Source organism: Podarcis filfolensis (genome assembly GCF_964270895.1).
Source record: "Podarcis filfolensis genome assembly, chromosome: 7".
Taxonomy (NCBI): domain Eukaryota; kingdom Metazoa; phylum Chordata; class Lepidosauria; order Squamata; family Lacertidae; genus Podarcis; species Podarcis filfolensis.
In genome coordinates this window covers 52,798,619-52,820,399 of record NC_139603.1, presented here as the reverse complement: position 1 = coordinate 52,820,399, position 21,781 = coordinate 52,798,619, and the positions used below count along the sequence as shown (strand labels likewise).

Genomic DNA, 21,781 nt, shown 5'->3' with positions numbered 1-21,781 from the left:
TGAGTCAATAGTTTGTTCAACATAAATGATGAAAAGTAAGTCTAAGATAGCTTTATTAATGATCAACTACTTAGTTGTTTTCAAGGTTCTTTAGCTAATACTTTATATGTACTTTATGTTGGTTTTAGTATGGATTTAAGTTTTTTCTGTTGACAATGTAAGTCTTTTTGACCGTGTAAATTAAAGTATTATGGGTTAATGAAGTAAAGGTTTTTCAAAACCACAGCAGCAGCACCAACAACAAACTAGCAATCCAAGACATTATCTACTCAAAACTGTTACATGCAGGTCAAGTCAGACATAATGATTTTCTTTAGGCAGCCTGCATTTTTCTCTTTGTGTGGAACTTTTCACATAGTGCAGTCTGGGCCATGGACTGCCACAGGAACTTTCTTCAGTGATCTTGTTAGTAGTTGAGCCAGCTTTCTCCATCTAGGGTGAAATTTTACGCAGTCATCCTCTGAATAGACACAAAGTGGCGGTTGGGGGGCAGGGAGATATGAAAATGTCCTCTTCTCCCTGCACATGGGCAACCCCATGCCTTTTAATCAGCAAAGAGCGAGTTCAGAGTCCAGGGGGATAGGATAGATGCAAGGGAGATTTTATTTTGTATAAATCTGTATATATCTATACTCTCTCTCTTTTACTCGGGGGGGGGGGACTCTCTGTTCTTTTGCTCCATTCCAAGAGTACATAACTTTAGACCATTTGATGCAGGAGTAATCTGGGGTGCTTGCTAGGGATAAAGGCAATCCAAAGCTTTTGGGGTATGGTTGAGTGGAGCCAGTGCCCCCATGGCAAAGATCCTTGAGTGTCTGCTCATCACTCCTCTTGTTCAGAGGAAAATATTATTTGTCCCTAACCACAAGGATGTGCACCAACAAGATCAGGGACTAACATCACCAGGAAACCCTTGGGATACTTTGCTTAGAAGGTTAAAGCACTGTGCTCTGTAGAGATAGTCCAAGGCTGTTGTTGGGGACAAATAGAGCAAGAAGAGAAGAAGCCAGGCTCAGGCAACTGTTCAGGTAAAGACTAACCTAACTGGGCATATGTATATATAGTTGGGTGCAGGAATGCCTGGAGGAGGGGGGACAGGTGGGAATGTGGTGGGACCATACAGCTTCCAGTTTCTCTCATGTCTGCAACTGGGTGTGCTAAGCACTAGAAGCAAACAGTGGTGAGGTGTTTGGTTAGAGGGTCAGATTAGGACTGAAAGGAGGCCGGTTCCAAGATCACTGGCAGATCTTGAGTCCGTCTGACATACTTTCACAGAGTTGTTATGAGGACGGAAAGGAACTATGCATGCTGGACGAAGGGCAGGGTTTATTTTTAACCAGGATTCCTCGTTTGAACATAATGCTAGGCTGAGATTCTTTGAAAGTAACCTTGGCAGAAGTCCTGGAATTAGGAGAAAGGGGAGGCACATGGATTTTGTTTCTTATCTGGAAATAAACACAGAGCTGAAGCCTTATTTTGTTGATTATAGAACTTGTTTTTTTAAATCGAGCTTTATTATATTCTCAGGGGATTGTGGAAGGGATTCATTGGTACCAAAGTTTTAAAAGCAAAAATAGTACATTTTCAGTTGTTGGGGATCAAGGCAGTTTGTGAGGCATGGCCACATCAAGGCATAATGTGGTTAGTGCCAAGTTGTTTCATCATATTTAAAATTCTAAATGTAATTTTCATGAGTCGAGTTTGTTGAATTGCATGGGAATTGTGTAATACCGGACTGAAGTGTTTCCGCACTATCATCTCAGTAAGCTGAGAGTTTTTACTGTGTAATTGAAATGACTTGCTTAATATGTTACTTTACAAGTAGAATAATTTAGCTGTCTTAACATATGAGAAATGAATCTTGGAGAATATTCAAGAAAGACAGTATTGGAAGCAGATCCATTTCTTACAGAGTTTTTCCCATCTCTTTATTAAAACAAGAATATACATACCTATGTGGCATGTCAAGACCATCGTGTAACGTGTCTGTAGCTGGATTATTTTGCATTTGAATAATGCTGGTGGTGTACCTGATTCACAAAGGCTCCCCTGCCTGCTATTGTAGTAGGATATATTTAGACAGCTATTAATTTCTCTGACTTTAGAGAAGCAAATTGCTTGATAGTGAATTCCATCTTTGCAATCCCATTATACTGTAATATAGGGATTAACGCAAGTTTAGATCGAAACTAAATTTATTGTTCCTCCTATAACCAAGATTTAGTTTCATTTTTTGGTGTTATTTTTTTACTCTCCTATCTTTCCATGAACACACTGATTATTTGCACAACATCTGAACTTTCTCCTGCAAAGTCAAGCAAAAGAAGGCGAACACACCATGCGCTAAGAATCTTGCTGCTCTGTTTGTTTAAAAAAAAGAAGAAATACTTTTTCATACATTTATCAGGAATGTTTCCCCTTGACTAGTCAGAATTTTGAATTTCTTAACTAGGGAAACACCAGATAAAGTGATATTGATGTTTAAGGTTTCCCTTTGTAGTTTGTTCATACCATCCTGGGCTGGTCATTTAAATTTTCAATGTTTTCTTTTTCCTAGTTCGGTTGAATCATCTGCATCAAGCTTAGTTGCAGAACTTCAAGAAAAACTTCAGGAAGAAAAAGTGAAGTTTTTGGAGCAGCTTGAAGAACATGAGAAAAGAAAAAATGAGGAAATGCAAAACATTCGAACATCACTCACTGCAGAACAGCAGGTAGACGAGGCTGTTTCAAGAGTTCAGATTAGATACACTTGTGAGGATGCTTTAAAGTAACTGGGGGCTCCTTTGTTTTTCACAGCCTTCTTAGAAATTCTCATTCCTCAGAGTTCCAGGACCTTTTGATGGTTTCCTTATGTCTTTAGCTTGCAAATGGATTATTGCCTAGCATTTCAGGCCAGTACTGGTTTTCTGACATGTCACATACAGCCACTGCTTGTTCTTATACAATCCCTGTTCATTTGAGTGGAGTTTTCACTCGAGTCCTGAACTACTTCCATTGCATGATTGGCAATTGTGCCACAACATCTGAAAGATGCTGGCACAAGGAGACAAATGAGCAGCTTGGAGAACATCAAAATTGGATGCATTCTGGGCTTATGCTTCTAAAAAAGTAAAATAAATAAATAAATCACTATTATTATTATTTCAAAAAAGCATTTTTACCCTGCTTAGTCAAAGAAGGCTCACAAAGCAGCTTACAAATTTTGATGATGATAAGACAGTCCCTGCAGGCTCACCGTTTTAATGAGGTATAGCACAAAAAGAAAAGGAACGGGGAAGGAGGTGGGGAAAGCAAGCTGGAATTGAAAAATATGAAGAAGCAGAGCCAAAAGTTCCCAGTCTTTCAGTCTTACCTCTCTCCCTCTCTGGTACCTGATGGAATGGCTTCTGATAGATGGCTGCTGAGGGAGGAGGCCAAAGCTGGTATGTTGTAGCCTCTTCAGAGATTGAAAAGTTACAGTACCTATTTATTTTTTTCATGTCATGTATATGTACATTGTATTACTTAACATAATGCTGATTCTGTATTTTCAGACGACGTTTAACACTGTTCTAACAAGAGAAAAAATGAAAAAGGAAAACATAATAAATGATCTTAGTGACAAATTAAAAGCAATAATACAGCAGCAAGAAAGGGATAAGGGTAAGCAAATGTTTTGTACATGTAGTTTGAATCCAATTAATTGCTCTGCAGAATATCAGAATGTTGAATATTACTTGCCTTTTGCTCAGATCTGATTGAAAGTCTTTCTGAAGACCGAGCCTGTTTACTCGAAGAGAAGAAGAAACTTGAAGAAGAGGTTAATAAGCTGAGAAGTAGCAATTTTGTTCCACCAGCCTGTTTACCTCCTCCTTCAGAACCTCCCGGAGCTTGTGCAGCTGATTTTACAGCAGAAACTGAGCGATTAACGTCAGATACCACAGAAGAAGGAAAAATGGATTCCACGCTGGAAACAAGCATGATGTCTGTAAAGTTAGTACACAAATCTTGAAATAGATATGTATCTGAATGTCAGTAGGCATTGTTTGGAATTTTTTATTCTTATTTGAAATGTTTGAAAATGCCCCCCCCCCCCCCAGTCTGCTGTCATGTGAAGCAACTCAAATCTGAGGTGAATAGGCTGTGGGTGCAAGACTTTCGGACAACCTGGAATTCTTGGGGGAATTTGTATTTATATTTTGATCTGATTTGATACATTTTTACATCTCCAAGCTCTTCAGGAATGGGAAAACACTAGGCAGAGAGACAGACAGAGAGAGGAGTATATAGTTTTGTGAATGACATCTTTATTTCTTTGGTTATCGGCATTCTCCTTTTACTTCCAGTTACAGTGTTTATTTTGCTGTGAGGGATAAAACACATCCATCTACACCTTGTTCGGCTTTGGCAGCATATGACTTTGGTGGAAATTTGAACAGAAAACAATATTCTTTTTAAAATGTCTCAAATAATTTTCTTTATTCATAACTCTAACCCATCCACCATCCTTCTATGATTTTTGCAGGTGCCATATACTGGCACCTTTTCCTTTTTTTTAATGTCACATTCATGGAAATTGTTTGCAAAAGTACATAGGAAATCATTGGACCTCTTTTTAGAAAACAAAAACACCTCAGACTTTAAAGGGTCCAAAATCTGAGAGCTTCATTCCCTCAGAAGTGACTACTGTGCCTATAAATATACAATTCTGTCTAAAAAAATGAAAATTTAGACTATACTGTAGATGTCATAGGAGTTGTTGGTTTTTACCCCATGTCTTGGATCCAGAGTGAAACATCAAGTCAGTACAAGCCACTGGCCCAAAGCAACCCCCTCTTCAAACCAACCAGGAGGGTCCAGAATATTTCTTCTGGACACAGCCCTACTATATTAGCACATGGAAGTGTTTTCACTGAACTGTGTTATCATGTGAAAACTAAAAAGAGAACTCACCTGGTATAAAGACTCTCTCACCTCAAAAATGGTTGCTGAACTGCCTTTGAAAATCCAAAAGAGCACAATAGAAATACCATGCATGTTTTCCAAGGCATTGTGATTAATTAATCTGCCTGGATTCCTCGTTCTTTTTGTCACCCCCTATTTAGGAGCGGGGAATATACAGCATGTCAGATACACTGGAGACACAATGTAACATGTCAAGATGAATATAATATGGCTTATCTTCATTTTCTTGTGACATATTAATCTACTAAAACCCTCTATTTGACATATTTTCTCATTAATGAAGCTGCGCATCTTGTTAACCATTTCTTATTTTATTTTTAGTGAAAATGTGCAGATTTTGTCAGAGGAAAAGCAGAGGATAATGATGTTAGAAAAAGTGAGTAGTTTTTGCTCTGGTTACCTATTTATTGCCTTCAAGAGAGATTAGGAACCTCTGTGTTCAGCTTCATATATTAATGTATTGTCATACATTTGCTGAAATAAGGTGGGCTAGAACCACATGGGAGCTAACAAAAGCAAAAGTCCTAACTTTTTGTCCACTGTGATTGCCTTTTTTCTTATGCATACCGCTACTGGTTATTTAGGGAACGTTTGCCTGTGATTTCAGGTTGTTGTAAGAATGTTTGTAAGGGCTATCTATATCTAATGTAGTGCTAAGCGACTTGTTCCCTTAGTGCAAGTGTTTACTCTAGCACAATGGAACTCTACTCCCCTCACCCCTAAATCTGTTCTGGGAGTTTATCCCAGATTTGGGAAGGGTGTGGGTTGTGCTCAGGCAGAGGAGAGAGTTCCATTGCGCAAGTTTATATCCTTGTGTTAATGGAGTGAGTGCATTGGACGCCACCCTTGAACCCTTTGATTTTAAGATACTTGAAGATACTTATTTGGAAGAAAGACAGATTCATCCATTGGTCCTATCCAGAGTCATACACAGCAGCTTTAATGATGCTGAATTCTATTTTGGATGCATGATGAGCCTGAGTTGCTATTTGACATAGCACAAACAGTTCCCAAAGCACTGACAAAAACTGTGTGTGCAGTTCGAAGTGCAAGATGCAGAGATCCAGCCCAGGAACTGCATGTGCAGCACTTGTTTGCACATGTGGATCCTGGTCAGCCAGAGATCTGCTCACAGCAGCATGACCTTTGCTCACAGGAGCCTGTTGTGTTTTTGTTTTTTGCACAAGCCTACCTTGCTACCATGTTTGCTGTTTATCGAGCAAACCTGTTACTGCGTTATGTGTAATCTGTAAGATCTGTAAGTTAATTGTCCTATTAATTCTTAACTAATGTAAATTAATTGTCCCATTCCTAAATCAAGAGAGTTCTAAAGTTTTACTTTGACAAATGTCTTTTTAAGTATTACTGAGTAGTAACACAACAGTTACTGCTGCTATTCTGCAGCTGGATGACTGAAAGCATTTCCTCATTTTAGGTGCTTAGAACTATTGGATCAGAGTCAATACTGCCCTTTCATATTAGGACATTTAAACTGATTCCTGTTAAAACTAGAAATATAGGAATTATTGTGCTTACTTTGGCTTTCCAATTAATACACATTTCATAGGTTACTGAGAAAACTCAGGGATGTAACACATGCTTTGTATCCAGAAAGCCCCAGGTTTAATCCCTAACACCTGTAGTTAAAAAGATGTCAAACAACGACTGGTTATAGATGTGTTGACTGGTTTTTTAACTTGTAATACAGATCTCGCCTACCCAGCCATATGCCAGTAAAAAAGGGAAGATGAATACTTGGATCTCACCCACCTACAGTCAAAGCTGGTGTGGTGATGGTAGGAGAGCTCATCTATAGAGATGACTGTTTTCAAATTCCTCCCCTGCCCTCAGACTGCAGGTCATAAATTGCAGTTGGGACGTGTCTTGGAAGCTTGGACACCATGGGCCAAATTAATTTAACAGTATCAAAGCTTTGAGAATTTCTTCTATCATGCAACTTCTTTGCTAGCCAATGAAAGAAAATTTAACTTTCAGGAAATCAAAGCTGAATTTCCAAGTTATGTAACTACTCGGAAGAAATATGATTCAGCTATGAACACCATCATTTGAGTTCATACTTAATAGATGGCACAGCTGGTATGAATTTCTGTTCCAGTAGGCCAAATCTGATCTGAAACATATTCAGACCCACTAAAGTATGTGGCACAATAAATAAGTGTGGGTTATACACTTAACTGCACACACACACACACACACTTATATCTGTAGTGTTTTTTAAAAATTGAGCCTCTAGCAACACAACCCTAAACCTGTTTACTCAGACTTTAAATGAGCCATCCTCTCCCACATAAGTATAGAATTGCAGTCTTAAAATATTGAAAACATGCATATGAAGTTATAAAACTAATATATGTAAAACTATATTTAAACAAAATGTTGAAAGGTTTGTGTTATGCTGTTTTATAGACGTTGCAGTTGAAAGAGGAGGAAAATAAGAGGCTTAATCAAAGATTGGTAAGCATATAACAAAATTATGTGTTTAGAAAACAAATGTGGTTAAACAGGTAGGTTTTTGCCACTCTTGGCTTGTGGCAATGAGACTTAACTCAAGAGGGTATGCCTTTATAATACAGCGTTAAGCCAGGCTACATTTGGATGTGATGATCATTGTAATTGAGAGGCCCAAGAAAACTGTTGAGGAGTAAAAAATAATAATTAAACCAATACTTTCAAAGTGGTGGGGAGAGCAAATATTCCTTTTAAAAATTTTTATTTTTGTTTGTTTGATTTATCTCTTTTTTTAAAAAAAAATCTAAGATATTTCAGAATTTGAGGATGGGAGTAGTTTTTCAAAGAAACAAGGAAAATTATTCATATGTATGTTCGTGTGTGTGTGTGTGTTGCTTGAAAATAAAGCTAGCAATATATAGTGAGGAACAACCTTGCCAGAAGCAGTTCCATGGGAGTTGCTAGGAGCTGATCTAGTCTAAGATGTAGGATCTAGAATTGTGATGCATTAGTCTAGAAGCATGATGTCATAACAGGAGAGATGTGGCTACATGGGGTTCTGGAACTCATAGCACTCATGAAAGCTGCTGGTATTGCAGCACTACGACTGTTTATTAGATTTATTTATGTTTCTGTTTGTGATTTGTGTAAACGACTTTGATTAGGTATGCAGTGGTGTTCATTTAGGGGTGGTTGGCAGTAGACTTGATTGATCAATTGATTAAATCATTCTTGATTAAAGATTTTTTCAAGAAGGCTTGTCCCTCATTGCTGAACTTCCCCACAGTGTACAGCCATCAAGGAGTGCTGGGAGTATAGAGAACATGCCTTAGAACGGGTAACCTGCATAGCACCCTCCAGATGTAGTCGGGTCAGGGATGATGGGTGTTGTAGTCAGTCAGCCATGTTGCCTGGGACTGATGGAAATGATAGTCCAGCAAAATCAGGAGGAAACCCCTTTGGCTACCCCAAAGGCTGTGCAAAGCAGAGAATATTCAGCAGGCAAGCTGGAGTCTTGCCTGGTTTCTTTAATGAGATTTTGTAATCACTTCATAGGAATAGACATAGGTTTCTAATTACTTTGAAACTAAGAATCAGTGATACTGTACTAGTTTTGCATAATAATGATGTTGAAGTGCAGTAAAAAGTAGTTTTCACTGGAGGTATTTTTCAGTGGCATTCTAAAATACTATTGGTTGGATCCAACATAGTACTACAGTAAACATCCCAATGGTAAGCCTTGTGTGAGTGCAGTTATTGAGTTGACTACCATCCTATGTAATCCTATCCATTTTTACTTGAAAAGTATGTCTCACTGATTTAAATAACTTGCTTCTAAAAGTTTGTAGCCAAACTTTCATTTAATGGCAAACTTTACTTTTTCCCCTCATGTGAAGTCTAATATATCTTATATTGTGTTCAGCTGAACACTAACAAAGCTACAAGAGAGCATTTGGCAGTTGGATGTATGATTTAAAGACCGTTTTTTGTCAGTAACGGAAGTTTCACAAGGGGAAAACAGTAACTTAATTATTTCACAAGTAAGCACGAATAATCTAAAGCTAGTTTTTGCCAGTCTATGGGTAATTATAGCTGCTACTTGGTTTTGAAGCAACTAATGTAGCAGCCAAGAGCATGACTGCATTTTTTCTTGATACTCCCAAGATTTTATCAGCAAATGCTTCCTTTCATTTACGTCATCATAAAGAAGAGATGTGAAGTACATTCTCTCAGCTCGGATGTACTGTGAGAGCAAGGATTTATGTTCAGTTTTCCATTGATTGAGTGTTATTTTAGGACCCTCTTAGTATCTATGAGGTGCAGTAAGGAAACAGACCTCTTTCATCTAGAGTCACTGGAACATGTCATTTTTGTGACTGAGACTATGAAAAACCCTGAGTTTAAATGTCATAAAATGAAGGAAAGATTCTAAAAGGTGTGGCGTGACCGGACAAAAGGGTATATATTCAGCTTTTATGTTCCATATGGACAAAAAGTTACACTGTCAACATAGCAGAACACAAATTGGTTGCCTCTTAATAGCCCTGTCGAGCATGTAGATCTTTGGATCCAGGCCAATATGTTGGAGAGAAAGCCTAACAGAGAAAACAGATGATAAAAGTAATTATTTTATATATTGAGACTTAAGACCAGATCTGGTGATGAGGCACACAGTTTTTAACAGCCTTGTTTAAAATTGTGATGAAATAAGAAAGCATGTTAATAAACTTATTGTTGGTGGTTAGACCTGAAAATGCCATGAAAGATTTTTACAATACAGTGGTACCTCGGGTTAAGTACTTAATTCGTTCCGGGGGTCCGTACTTAACCTGAAACTGTTCTGAACCTGAAGCACCACTTTAGCTAATGGGGCCTCCTGCTGCCGCCGCGCTGCCAGAGCACATTTTCTGTTCTCATCCTGAAGCAAAGTTCTTAACCTGAAGCACTATTTCTGGGTTAGCGGAGTCTGTAACCTGAAGCGTATGTAACCCGAGGTACCACTGTATAAAAAAAGTGATTTCCCCCCATTATTTTCTGTTCGTTTCTTTGAAATGGTTGTGCACACAATGGTCCTTGGGAAAATTATACTTTTAAGAGAAGTTTTATATTGTGTGGAAATGATTTTGATGCATCATTTAATATGGGTTTCAGTGTTTGATGTAAGTGTCCATGCTCTTTTGTAGCAATGTGAATGCTGATCATAATTTGGTCAGCTTCTGAAGGTTTTCTTTCCTTTTGGTGTGTGGGGAATAGTCCTGTTTGCAGTCTTTTCATAGGCATCTGGTGAGAACAGCATACTGAGCTAGCTGGACCTTTGGTTTGATACAGCAGGACTCTTGTTATATTCTTGCCCATTTGACTCAGAGTGAAGTACTCACTCCAAGCCCAAACAATAGGGGTGAGCAACCTTTTTGACACCAAGGGGCTGCAGGCAGGATTGGCAGTATGTTGAGGACTGTGTGCTTACATTCATGTTTGTGTGTGCACATACATGCCCTACTGCCACACACATCCTCACACAGAAACCTTGTCACAACCTTCCCATCACACTCTTTCTCATACAAGTAATAGTAAAAAGGAACTTGCTGCTGCTGCCGCCGCCACCATCCCAGTGCATTCACATATTTTTGTTTCATTACTGAGTCTCTGTCCTCATTGCCTTCCTTTTTAAAATTGAGTTTCACAGTGGCAGGTCAGTACAGTACCAGCTATTCAGTTAATGCCATTCAAAGTTAAATTGAGTACAGGTGAATGATCATCACCATATGCAGACTCCCAGTTGGAACTCCTGAGTGTAGCTGATCCCTGCAAAAAATCTAGCACCAATGCAAGATGTGCTTTTGGTAGGAATCTTTGTCGCCCCACTCATCTGTCAAAAATAGCCTATGGAGAGTGAACCAGTTTTGCATCCAGGCTATTGGTTAAAGAGCTCTCCGGCTATGGTCCTGATAAAGAGCATTCCTCTAAAGCTTTCAATCATACTGGAAGGAAATCCTTCACTGGTGTCTGGTGTGTCCCTAGGCAGTCTAATAAGTGGTAATAGAAATATGTTACAATATTGACCCTATAGCCAGAATATGTTGCACAAACCCTTAAGAAAAGGATAATAATAATGCTGTCTCATTTTTGCAGATGTCTCAAAGCATGTCTTCGGTGTCTCTAAGACATTCTGAGAAAATTGCAATCAGAGAGTAAGTATGGCTGTTGATAATGGTCAAGGATATTTTTTTCTGTTTTATTGAATTCTTTTTTAAAAAATTCCTCCTCTGGTAAATGCTTTTTAAAGTTCTAATTTGAGTGCAGACTGAAAACAGTATATCTGAAAAGCTATTGAGTGAGTCAATTCTCTGCCTTGGTTTATTTAATTGTTCCTATTGTTTTAGGGAAGCATCTAATTGCCCCACCCCACCCTGGGTGTCTTTTTGAAAAAAATGCATTGTTTATGTTGGGATAGATAATATCCTAGAATTAAACTGCCAAATACAAAAAATCTGGTTGATGTCATTCAAGAGATACTGGTCTGTATCCTTAAGAGAGTACTCTCCAGTAGAGGTTCCCCACACACAACTGTGCAAGTAAAAGTCAGGATTTGAACCTGTCTTCCCACTTCTAGTCCGATACTACCTACTACACAGCACTGGCTGTATTTTTTAGAACAACAGCCCACTACATAAGTACTTTTGTTTTACAAAGTCATATGGAAACGCATAATGGGATGCAGTTTGTTTTATAAAGTTGTCCTGATCCACTGGCCCAAAGGAGGGCTTGTGGGACTAGTCAGATGCAGGGATACCAAAGAAGGATGTCAAAAATGCCAGAGTGACCAGTTCTGGTGCTTTATTTTAAAAAAGGTGGGGACTTGCAGCCAACCAGCCTGCCAGGTCTCCCAGCCTTTACAAAAGTGGGATGGACATTGCAGTAAGGAGGTGGCTTGTCCGCACCCAAGGAGACATGTATACATCCTTTAGGCACAGAGCAACATATGTGAGTTTACCCAGAACCTCCCATCACACCTGGCCAGTGAGGCCATAGGTGGCAACTGTCCAAAGTTTCTCCCTTCTCTGGGCCTAGAGCCCAGCACCCCAAAGCCCACAGATAAGCACAGCATCAAAGCAAGCCAGTTAGCATATATCAAAGCAAGTGAATATAAACATCTGTGAGCTCATTCGTGCAACAACTGCCAATTAGTCTGGGGTTATCTTGACTACCAAGACAGTGTCTGCAGGCCTTCCAGAACATTTCACCTTTGGTTCAACACAAAAGTCCCCGATTCTGGCAACATGTCCATACCTAGCTGGTGAAAGCAAAAACTACATAATGCCTCAAAAGCATATCACGGCACCAAAGTGTGTAAAGGGCATAATGACGCAGGCTGCAATCTTGTGGTCCCTTTCCTAGGAGGAAGCCCATTGAACTTAGTAGGGCTTTCCTCTGAGTAAACAAAAATACAATAGTGCTGCTTTTCTTCTGAGCCTTGTAATTTTTTTATTCAGTTTTCAGGTTGGCGATTTGGTTCTCATTATTTTGGATGAACGTCATGACAACTATGTATTATTTACTGTTAGCCCAACTTTGTATTTCTTACACTCGGAATCTCTTGCTGCACTGGATCTCAAACCAGGTGAGTGTGGTAAGTGTCATAACTCTGGAGAGAATGTTCTTCTGGTGCATTTAAATATTCAGTCTTGCAATAATCTGCTTAAAATTTATGTTTGAACATGTGAATGCATGTATTACATATACATGTTGGGGCCAGTATATATATAACTGGTGGCTAGTGCGTGATTCCCACGTCTTATGAAAAATGTAAACATGAAGAGGGAATTGTGCACATTTTCCAGTCAGTATAGATACTTTCCAGCAGGACTTACTGAATGCTTACAAGTTGATAGTATTTTGTACATATATTTCCCATGCATTATCTCCAAAGGTATTTGAGTGGGGCATTGTATACAAGCTAACTGCATTTTTTACATTTTCTGGGCAATGTGCACATTTGCCAGCCATTATGCATATGTACCAAGAAACATACCCTTTGTTTCTATCTGTAGTACAGAGGTGGGCAATCCCTTGCCACATACTATATGGAGCCCACTGTTTTAATTTTATGCAGCTTGTGGTGTCCTCTCCTGCCGATGAACTGAGCAGTGGGAGAATGAGGGTGTAGCCGCAGTCTTTTTTTCTCCTGCTACTTAAGTGCTCTGTGCAGATTAGTTGAGCAGCATTGAGGATGGAGGTTTAATGCTTTGCTTCTCTAATGAGTAGGAGCGAAGCAATATCTGTGGATGGGTGGATTTGAGGAAAGTGTATAGCTGCCAACTTTTCCCTTTTCTTGTGAGGAATCCTATTCGGAATAAGGGAATTTCCCTTAAAAAAGGGGAAAAGTTGACAGCTGTGGGAAGGTGGCCTGAAAAAGATGAAGAATCAAAGTATGCCCCACTAATTAATGTCCATGTAGCTTTAAAGTTGCCTAAGGAAGTTTCCTGTGGTGCTGGGTTGGGCAACTGAAGTGTAGCAGAGATGAAGGTGAGCTGTCTGCCTGCTTTTATCTTCTATTGCTCCTTAGTGAGAGTAGATCCCTCTTACGCACCATACAATAAACCAATTTCTTTTGTCAGTACAGTCATACCTTGGATTAAATATGCTTCAGGTTGAGCGCTTTCGGGTTGCACTCCGCGGCGACCCGGAAGTAATGGAACGCGTTACTTCTGGGTTTCACCACTTGAGCATGCACAGACGGTCAATGACGTCATGCGCGGAAGCGGTGAATCGCGACCCGCAGACACGGGTTGTGTTCACTTCAGGATGCGAACGGGGATCTGGAATGGATCCCGTTCGTATCCAGAGGTACCACTGTATGTCGCAAAAAGATGACAATATGCCACTATAAACATTTTTGCCATTATACGCTTTTTCAAATTCAAATGCAAGATTGTGAGTTTAGAATATTGTACCAATTTGAGGTAACATTTTGCATATGGAAGTTTTTTATTCCGTCAGATAGTTAAAATTAAGATTATAATGTGCCTGCTAGATAAATGGCCATGGACAATTTTGTGCCTAAAGTAGTTTGGATATTATCATGCCACAAGTAATAAATATTCTCCTTCCAGCTTCAGGAGCATCTCGAAGACCCTGGGTGTTGGGAAAAGTGATGGAAAAGGAATATTGTCAGGCAAAAAAGGTAAGGATACATATTCAGTTTCAGCATGGCTCATTGAAAATAGTTGCAAGAGTTCCTTTTAGTTAAGAGGGAACTTTACTCTCATTCTTACTCATAACTCTGTTTTAAACTCAGTTGTAGGAGTAATATTTAAAGTATTTGGGGGGACTCAGATTTAAGAAAAAGGGGGGGGAGATGTATCTCTGTATAAGACGCCCCCTAATTTTTGACATTTTTAGGGGGAAAACCTAGTCTTATACACGGAAAAATAAAGCAATTGTTAACTTTTTAATTCATCCCTCACATATCAACACTACACATCAACACTACTATTTTTTATGAAAGTGCTCTGGATCAACTTCTTAAGTCTAAAAGCTTGGCTAACCATGAAATACTTTTAAGTATCTTGGGGCAAGTACTTCAGTAATTTTCTGAGCTGCTGCCAATAGCTAATCAAGAAGCAAGTGCTTTGAGGTCTCACAAAATTACATTTTTTTACCCATAGCCCACTAGATGGTGAAATAGTAATTTACCTCAAAAGGAGATTCAGTTTCACTTAATGTACATTAAATATCTTATTCTGTTAAGTTGGGTAGATTTAGTTGCATTGCCCATTCACAGAGAATTTCTGCATATTTGACCATTTGCACCTTAAAGATACTGAGCTTGTCAAAGGACGCTTGATTTATATTTAGCTAGTGTTATTGTGCTTGCATGAATTAGTGAACCATTATTGTGAATAAAACAAGCTGTGATTATGGACTGGGGTGTGTGTGGAGAAATGTCATGCAGCTGCCAGCTCAACCACGTCTGCAAAGAAATGAGATGAAAAAGTATTGTTTTCTGACTAGCTCTGGTATATTTCAAATAATTCTTTGCATATGTGTGTTTTTGTTTTTGCTTAGGCACAAAACAGATTTAAAGTTCCTTTGGGTACAAAATTCTACAGAGTAAAAGCAGTGCCATGGAACAAGAAAGTATAACACATGATGGAAACTCCTCATCACCATTTTTTTCCTGGCCTGGCCTTCAGTGCTCATTCACCACTCCCAAGTAGCAGGCCATCATCTTTTTATACTGAGGTCCCATGACAATGCTCCACAATGTAATACTGTCCCCCCCTCCCTTCTTCCTTTTTAATGTGTTACATTTTAGAAACAAGGATTTCATCACAACGTCTGGCCTAACTGTTCCAATTTTTTTTACCTGGATAACTTTAGAAGTGTGGACCAAATGAGTTCATTTTCTGAAAGGGCAAATCTTACATATCATGGCTTATTTACTAGCCATGCTAATAGCCTGTTAAATATACATTAGTTCCTATTAGGTGTTAAATGTTAGCTACCATTATTACCAGCATATGACCTTTTGTGAAATCATTATCAAAATACTTGCACTCTTTAACAGATTCTTTATAATATGTATAAATTCATCAGTTATTTAAAGAGGAGTGTTCATTGCATGCAGATAATCATAAGTTTCTTCAACATGAGTTTGCCTCAGTAGATGAAAAGGTAACTACTGCAACTGGTGTTACAAAGCCCTTTAATAGAAGAGAGAGAGAAGAAAAATGTTGGACTGATACGAAACAGCAATAGGTAAAGCTTTTTCAAAGGATTGATCACAGAATTTTGAAGGGAAGCAGATGTGCTCTTGTATTTAAAAGAAGCACCTGAACCTTCCCAATCCACAGAGAAGTCTTGTATTAATCTATTTAGAAAAATCATATTGATAAAATTATATTTCATGGCTGAGGTTCAGGAAAAAAAGAATCCATTGTACATTAACTATGAAAAGGTCATTGAAGTAACAAATTATTGTATTGTAAAAGACACGTAGAATTTTCAAACAATAAAGATTTGAACCTGTAAATGTCTAAATGGTCTGCATGCTTTTTAAATGCCCGTGTGGTACGACAGTTCTATCCAAGACTGTTCTTGTAAATTTTAAATTTAAATGTATAAGATAATTTGTATGAATATAAAATGCCTGTATTATTTCAAAAGAAACAGCATTCTGAAACTTTCAGTGTATGGCAAAGCTCATAATTCTAATGAGAGTTCATGTTTGCACAGCAAAACATCTAAGTAAAATGGTTCAAATAAATTGCTTGGGACAAGGCAAAATAGTGTTTGTTCTAACCATTTTTCTTCATGCACAGTATCTTCCTAACTCTTATTTGTAATGCCATAGAAGAATAATTGTAGAATTCAATCTACATTTAATGTCCAAGAGTTTTCAAAACTTCTGGAAATCTTGTGAACTGTATGTAACCCTGAGCTCTTTGCTCTGGATATAGGGGCACTATAAATAGACACTTGATGACAAAGATACACATTACTGCACTTTTTCTTTTCACCACACGGAAGTAAAATAAGCAAAAATGGCAGTGGCCCATTTCAAATGTTATCATTCCAGTCTGATGAACTGTGGGTCCGTGGGCAGGAACAAGCTGTTTCCTCGCATCCCTGGTTTCAGTGAAGATTTTTGTTGTTTCTTAAGCCCCCAGTTTCCGATGACACCCAAACTGAGTGACTGTGACTTGAGAGCTCTTGCCAAGCTATGATATGAAGCCAGGGTTAGATCCTATCTTCATACCTTGGTTTGTGGAGATATTTCCTTTTGCATATTCTGTGTAAGGCAGGCATGTCCAAAGTCTGTTTTGGGGGCCTAATCTGGCCCCCGTGGCAGTATATGTCCTGGGGTAAAATTCTAAAAAAAAAGCTGAACAATTTTGGGGTAAACATTTTTTTAAAAGCGCAACAACTGTGGTCAGCCCTCACGCATGTTCACTTTGGTCCTCTTTGGAAAAAAGTTTGATCCTCTTTGAAAAAGTTTGGGCACCCCTGGACTGCAAGGTCTCAAAGTGGCAGGTGGGGTGGTATTTTGTGTGGAGAGGGAAACTATAACTAAAGTTGGACTTCCTCCTTGCAAAAAACCCTGTTAATTCAGGACACTGAAAGTGAGAAGGCAGAAGCGGGTGCCACTTTGTGCATCCACCTATCAGCACTTCCCATAACATTTGAAGCCACTCCTCTTTTAAATTACTCAGAACGGAACGTACATTCCTGTAAATGCTCATCCTGGGAAGAAGTTGTTCCTTGCTTACACCAGGCTCTCAGAAGAGCTATAAGAATATTAAGTCATAGATTTAGAATATAAACACCCAGTGATGGCCTTGGCTTTTCAGGAATATTTGTCATCTGTTTCATTTTATAATCTTTATGTGTGTCTAAAATGGAAATTCTGTCAAACAAAACCCTAACATATTCAGTAATGATTCTGAACAGTCAGCTGAAAAATATGCAGTTTACATACTTGTTGGATATCGCAGCCTGACTAGCTTATGGAAGTATGAGTGCTATGCACTGCCACCTTGCTTCATCTAACTCCATAACAACAAACGTCATCTATATCTTCGTAATTTGAATAAACAGCACACGCACAGTGAGGAGGTAGTACTAAATTACTCAGTGGTTCCTTTCCATTTCTCATGTGCCATTTATATACGTTTTTCATTTCTGTTAGCTTCTTGTATCTATCCTTGATGAGAAAGTGCTAGTATGCATTCTCTTGATCATAGAAAAAAATGTAGCTAATCGACTGTCCTTCATTAATGCTTTTAATTGCAGAACAGCAGTAGCAGAAAATGATTTTGTATACTCGGGGTCTTGGCTCAGTGGTAGAGCAAAAGATCTCCGGTTCTGGCTCTGGCATCTCCAGGAAGAGCTAGGAATATCCAGTCTAAATTTCTGGAGAACTACTGACTGTCATTGTGCACAATACTGAGCTAGTTGGGCCAATGTCTGTACAGTGGTACCTCGGGTTACAGACGCTTAAGGTTACAGACTCGGCTAACCCAGAAATAGTACCTCGGGTTAAGAACTTTGCTTCAGGATGAGAACAGAAATCGTGCTCCGGCGGCAGCAGGAGGCTCCATTAGCTAAAGTGGTACCTCAAGTCAAGAACAGTTTCAGGATAAGAACGGACCTCCAGAACAAATTAAGTTCTTCACCCGAGGTACCACTGTATAAGACATCTTTAGGGTGTAACATGTGAAAGCAAGCTGTAGTGAGAAACCGTGTTGTTCCTTCCCAGTCTATATAGTACATTTTGGCAGTTTCATGAGCAAGCCTAGTAGCCAAGTCAGGAGTCATATCATTATAGTGTCAAGGTAAAGAAAAGGAGCCAATGAAGTCGAGCGAGGAGCCAAAATGACTGAAGTTAAGATTGCTGCGCACATCACAGCTGCAAGACAAAGGCTGCTTCACATGACGTAGCATTTGTCTCTGTGGTAAACTGTTGACATGTAACGGCTCACCACAGAAAATCAAGGCCATTTTGAAAAGGAGACAGTCTGTTCTATGTTGTGTCTCAAGCTCCAGGAGAAAGTACACTAGCAGCACCCATGAACAAAATCCAGCCCATGTATTGCATAAAAGCAAATGAAAATCATTAACTTATGTTATTGAACCCGTAGAATTTTCTCACCAACAGAATGCAAATAACACTGTTAAGTGTCACAACGAATACATTCCCTTGCATACACTACCTTTAAAGCCTTGGCTCTGAAATAAAAATTCATACCCATGGGGGTATAACAGCTATTCTCATGTCACACTAATAGCCTCACAGTAAACTACAAACTATTTTAAATGCTTGGGGTAGTAGAAGTGCTGGCCTGCATGTGTGCCATTTCTATAGTGACATATGAAGGGCTATAACTTGCCAGTCATACCATTCCAGAGTTGGAAGGGATCCCAGTGGCCATCTAGTCTAACCCCCAGCAATGAAGAATCTCAACCAGATCATACATGATAGACGACCATCCAGTCTCTGCTTATAAACCTCCAAGGAAAGAGTCTGCTGCCTCATACCGAGAGTATTTGAACTGGAGCAATGGGCAGGGGAGGAGAGAATTTGATTGTACTGTTATTCAGATGCCAATCAATGCATGGGACGCTGGTGGCGCTGTGGTCTAAACCACAGAGCCTAGGGCTTGCCTATCAGAAGGTCGGTGGTTCAAAACCCCGTGACAGGGTGAGCTCCCATTGCTCAGTCCATGCTCCTGCCACCTAGCAGTTCGAAAGCATGTCAAAGTGCAAGTAGATAAATAGGTACCACTCTGGTGGGAAAATAAATGGCGTTTCTGTGCACTGCTGGCCACATGACCTGGAAGCTGTACACATGACCCGGAAGCTGTACCTGGAAGGCTCCCTTGGCCAGGGAAGTGAGATGAGCGCTGCAACCCCAGAGTCATCCGCGACTGGACCTAACGGTCAGGGGTCCCTTTACCTTTAATCAATGCACAATGAAATCAGCTCTAAATTCATCCAGGAGACAGCAGCTTCCTGCAAAGGGTGGGAACTTAAGAGAGATGCTCCGATTGAAGTTTCCATTAGCTTAACCTCATTATTCCACACTCACATGTAGGCACAACCAGTTTGTGCTTACTGATGGCTATTAAATTTGTTACAAGCAGACGAGTTTTAACAAGTGAGTTACATTCCCTTTATTGTCACAGACAGAAGTCAGGGAGCAGCTCAAACAGAAGTCTGTCTTCAATGCCATCCTTTTGGGGAAGTGGTTGGTGGCGTAGGACTTTGTGCAGACTGGGGAGCGGTTTTGGTGGATCTCGTAGAAAAGGTGGGCTGACTTGTGGAGGCCTTCCTTTGCAAACAAATAGGCATGCAATTTCTAAGTGCACGGGCATGCACTTTTTTGGTACAGTGCTTCTTTGAACTGAAACACTGACTAAAAAACCCCACAAAAAGTTTGTAACATACAAGACATATTTACAAGGTTGTATATAAAAGAAACTTATAGCTTGACATGGCAGGGTATGTCCAGTTTCAGGCAGCCCTATCAGAACCATGGATAGCTCCCAGTGAGTTCTGCTGCCTATAGCCCTTCCTCCCACTCTTCATTGTGGGTAATAAAGAGATGTTGCCATAGCAGAGATGCTGCTTGGAGCCTTGTGAAAGCTGGAAAGACCTGCCCTTCTGTGGGAGCTGCCTGGACAAGGGGCAGGATCCCTTGTTCTGTAATCACAACCTTTTACAAGATGGGAATGTTGGAGATACTGCTCATCTTCAGATACTGATGGCAAAAGGGCCGTTTCCTCTGGCCAAGAGGGCATAGGAGGAAGTGCTGAAGATTCTGTCCTGTGTCCAAATTGCTGTTGTAATTTGCAAACCCACAAATGGTTGAGATGTATTAAAAGGCTTACTTGAGATAATGTGCGCCAGGGTTTGTTAATATGGAACTGTGGTGTAAAATTATTATTTAATTAAAAATAATTAGTAGCAGCAACCGCTTTATTATTACACTTACAGTACTCTATCAGCTTTTCATGTTCATTGTTATAACACTACTAGTCTTTGCAGATTGGAGAATGGAGGGCGTGGTATGATTTGCCTTGGCAAAGCTGGGTCTTATCTGGCTTTAGAATTCTTCTCTTTATTTTTGTACCCATTGATTTTCAAACATGAGTAATGTTTTGTGTGCATCATGCTCTATGACTCACATGAGTAGGTAATCACAAGGCAAATTACTCAGCTGTCATTTCTGGATGGTCACCTCACCATTTCAAAGAGGATCTTGTTTCTTTTGTATTGAACCTAGTGCAGGATGTCACTTATGTCCACATGGAATTCTCATTTATTTCATTCTATGAGCACAATCTGTCTTGGGGCACTAAGTAAGAGGCATAGGCATGAGAGCTCTCTAAAACTCCTCCAGACATTTTGTAAAACAAAGGTTCAAGTAATCCAAATATCGGTTGCTATTCTCCCCCTTCTAATACCCAAGCATCTACCATTCATTCCCTGAAGGCAATCCTTCTTGTAAATTACATTAGGTTTAGTCATAAGAGCTCTTCAGAATTTATCCTTATATCTTCTATTAGGTGTTGCAATCCTTCTCCCTTGTTATATTTTTGTATACAGAACTTAACTTCAGCTGAACAGTAGTCACCTTTACATTCTGTAGCAGGAAAGTATAGCATGACCTGTCTTCCTTACTAAGACGAGGCACTCAAAACCTATAAGAGACGTGTTAATAGAATGTATAAAACTCTAGCACACCACTGCAAATAATGTTAGTGAAGCATCTGATGTGCTCATGATCTCAATCCATTGTGGGACACTTTTGACACTCACTCCAACCACCTTAACATTTAATTCACCCTGCCAAAAATAGTCACCAAGGATAGAAATTAAGCCAAGAACATGTGAGAACTCAAAGCCTATAAAGATAACCAAGCTAGTGAGCTCTCGTCCCAGGGTAGCTTGGTCATTGCAATCCTACAAAATCCCCAAAAAAGAATGGTTTACCATAACTTATGCACAAATGTGAGAAAAAAATGTTGCAGGAGCTCACACCTACTGTATTATGTGTGACAAACATTCCACTGGTTTCACAAACATTACATCAATTCTGATTTATTTATTAGTTATATTATTGTTGATTTCATTCTTCTTGCTGGTGCTTTGCTCTATGCTGCTACTTTCCCCCTTTCAAGCAGGGACACCCCTATTTATGTACCAATCCTCAGCATCTTTGGGTTAAATAACATAGGACAAGAACTCTCAGCAGTCCCAGATTACTCTGGGTCAGGTCAGGTCCATCCAGAGTGATCTAGGTCTTTCAAAGGGGGGGGGGAGATGGTCTGGCAGCAAGAAACAGTGTGGAGCAGAAGGATGC

At 39.5% G+C, this 21,781-nt stretch overlaps 1 protein-coding gene across 5 annotated transcripts in view; it reads left to right on the top strand.

Moving 5' to 3' along the window:
* RB1CC1 (RB1 inducible coiled-coil 1) overlaps positions 1–16,203 on the top strand; it is a 49,084-nt gene extending 32,881 nt beyond the window's left edge. For 2 of the 5 annotated variants that reach the window (XM_083622828.1, XM_083622829.1), the window contains exons 16-24: positions 2,558–2,711; positions 3,534–3,642; positions 3,732–3,972; positions 5,266–5,320; positions 7,372–7,419; positions 11,047–11,105; positions 12,408–12,544; positions 14,028–14,098; positions 14,983–16,203. In XM_083622828.1, the coding sequence (XP_083478954.1) occupies positions 2,558–2,711; positions 3,534–3,642; positions 3,732–3,972; positions 5,266–5,320; positions 7,372–7,419; positions 11,047–11,105; positions 12,408–12,544; positions 14,028–14,098; positions 14,983–15,060 (952 nt within the window). In that variant the 3' untranslated portion in view covers positions 15,061–16,203. The remainder of the gene's footprint in view (positions 1–2,557; positions 2,712–3,533; positions 3,643–3,731; positions 3,973–5,265; positions 5,321–7,371; positions 7,420–11,046; positions 11,106–12,407; positions 12,545–14,027; positions 14,099–14,982) is intronic. The other 3 variants (XM_083622830.1, XM_083622832.1, XM_083622831.1) reach the window with 3 other exon arrangements.
* Positions 16,204–21,781: the final 5,578 nt, after the last annotated feature.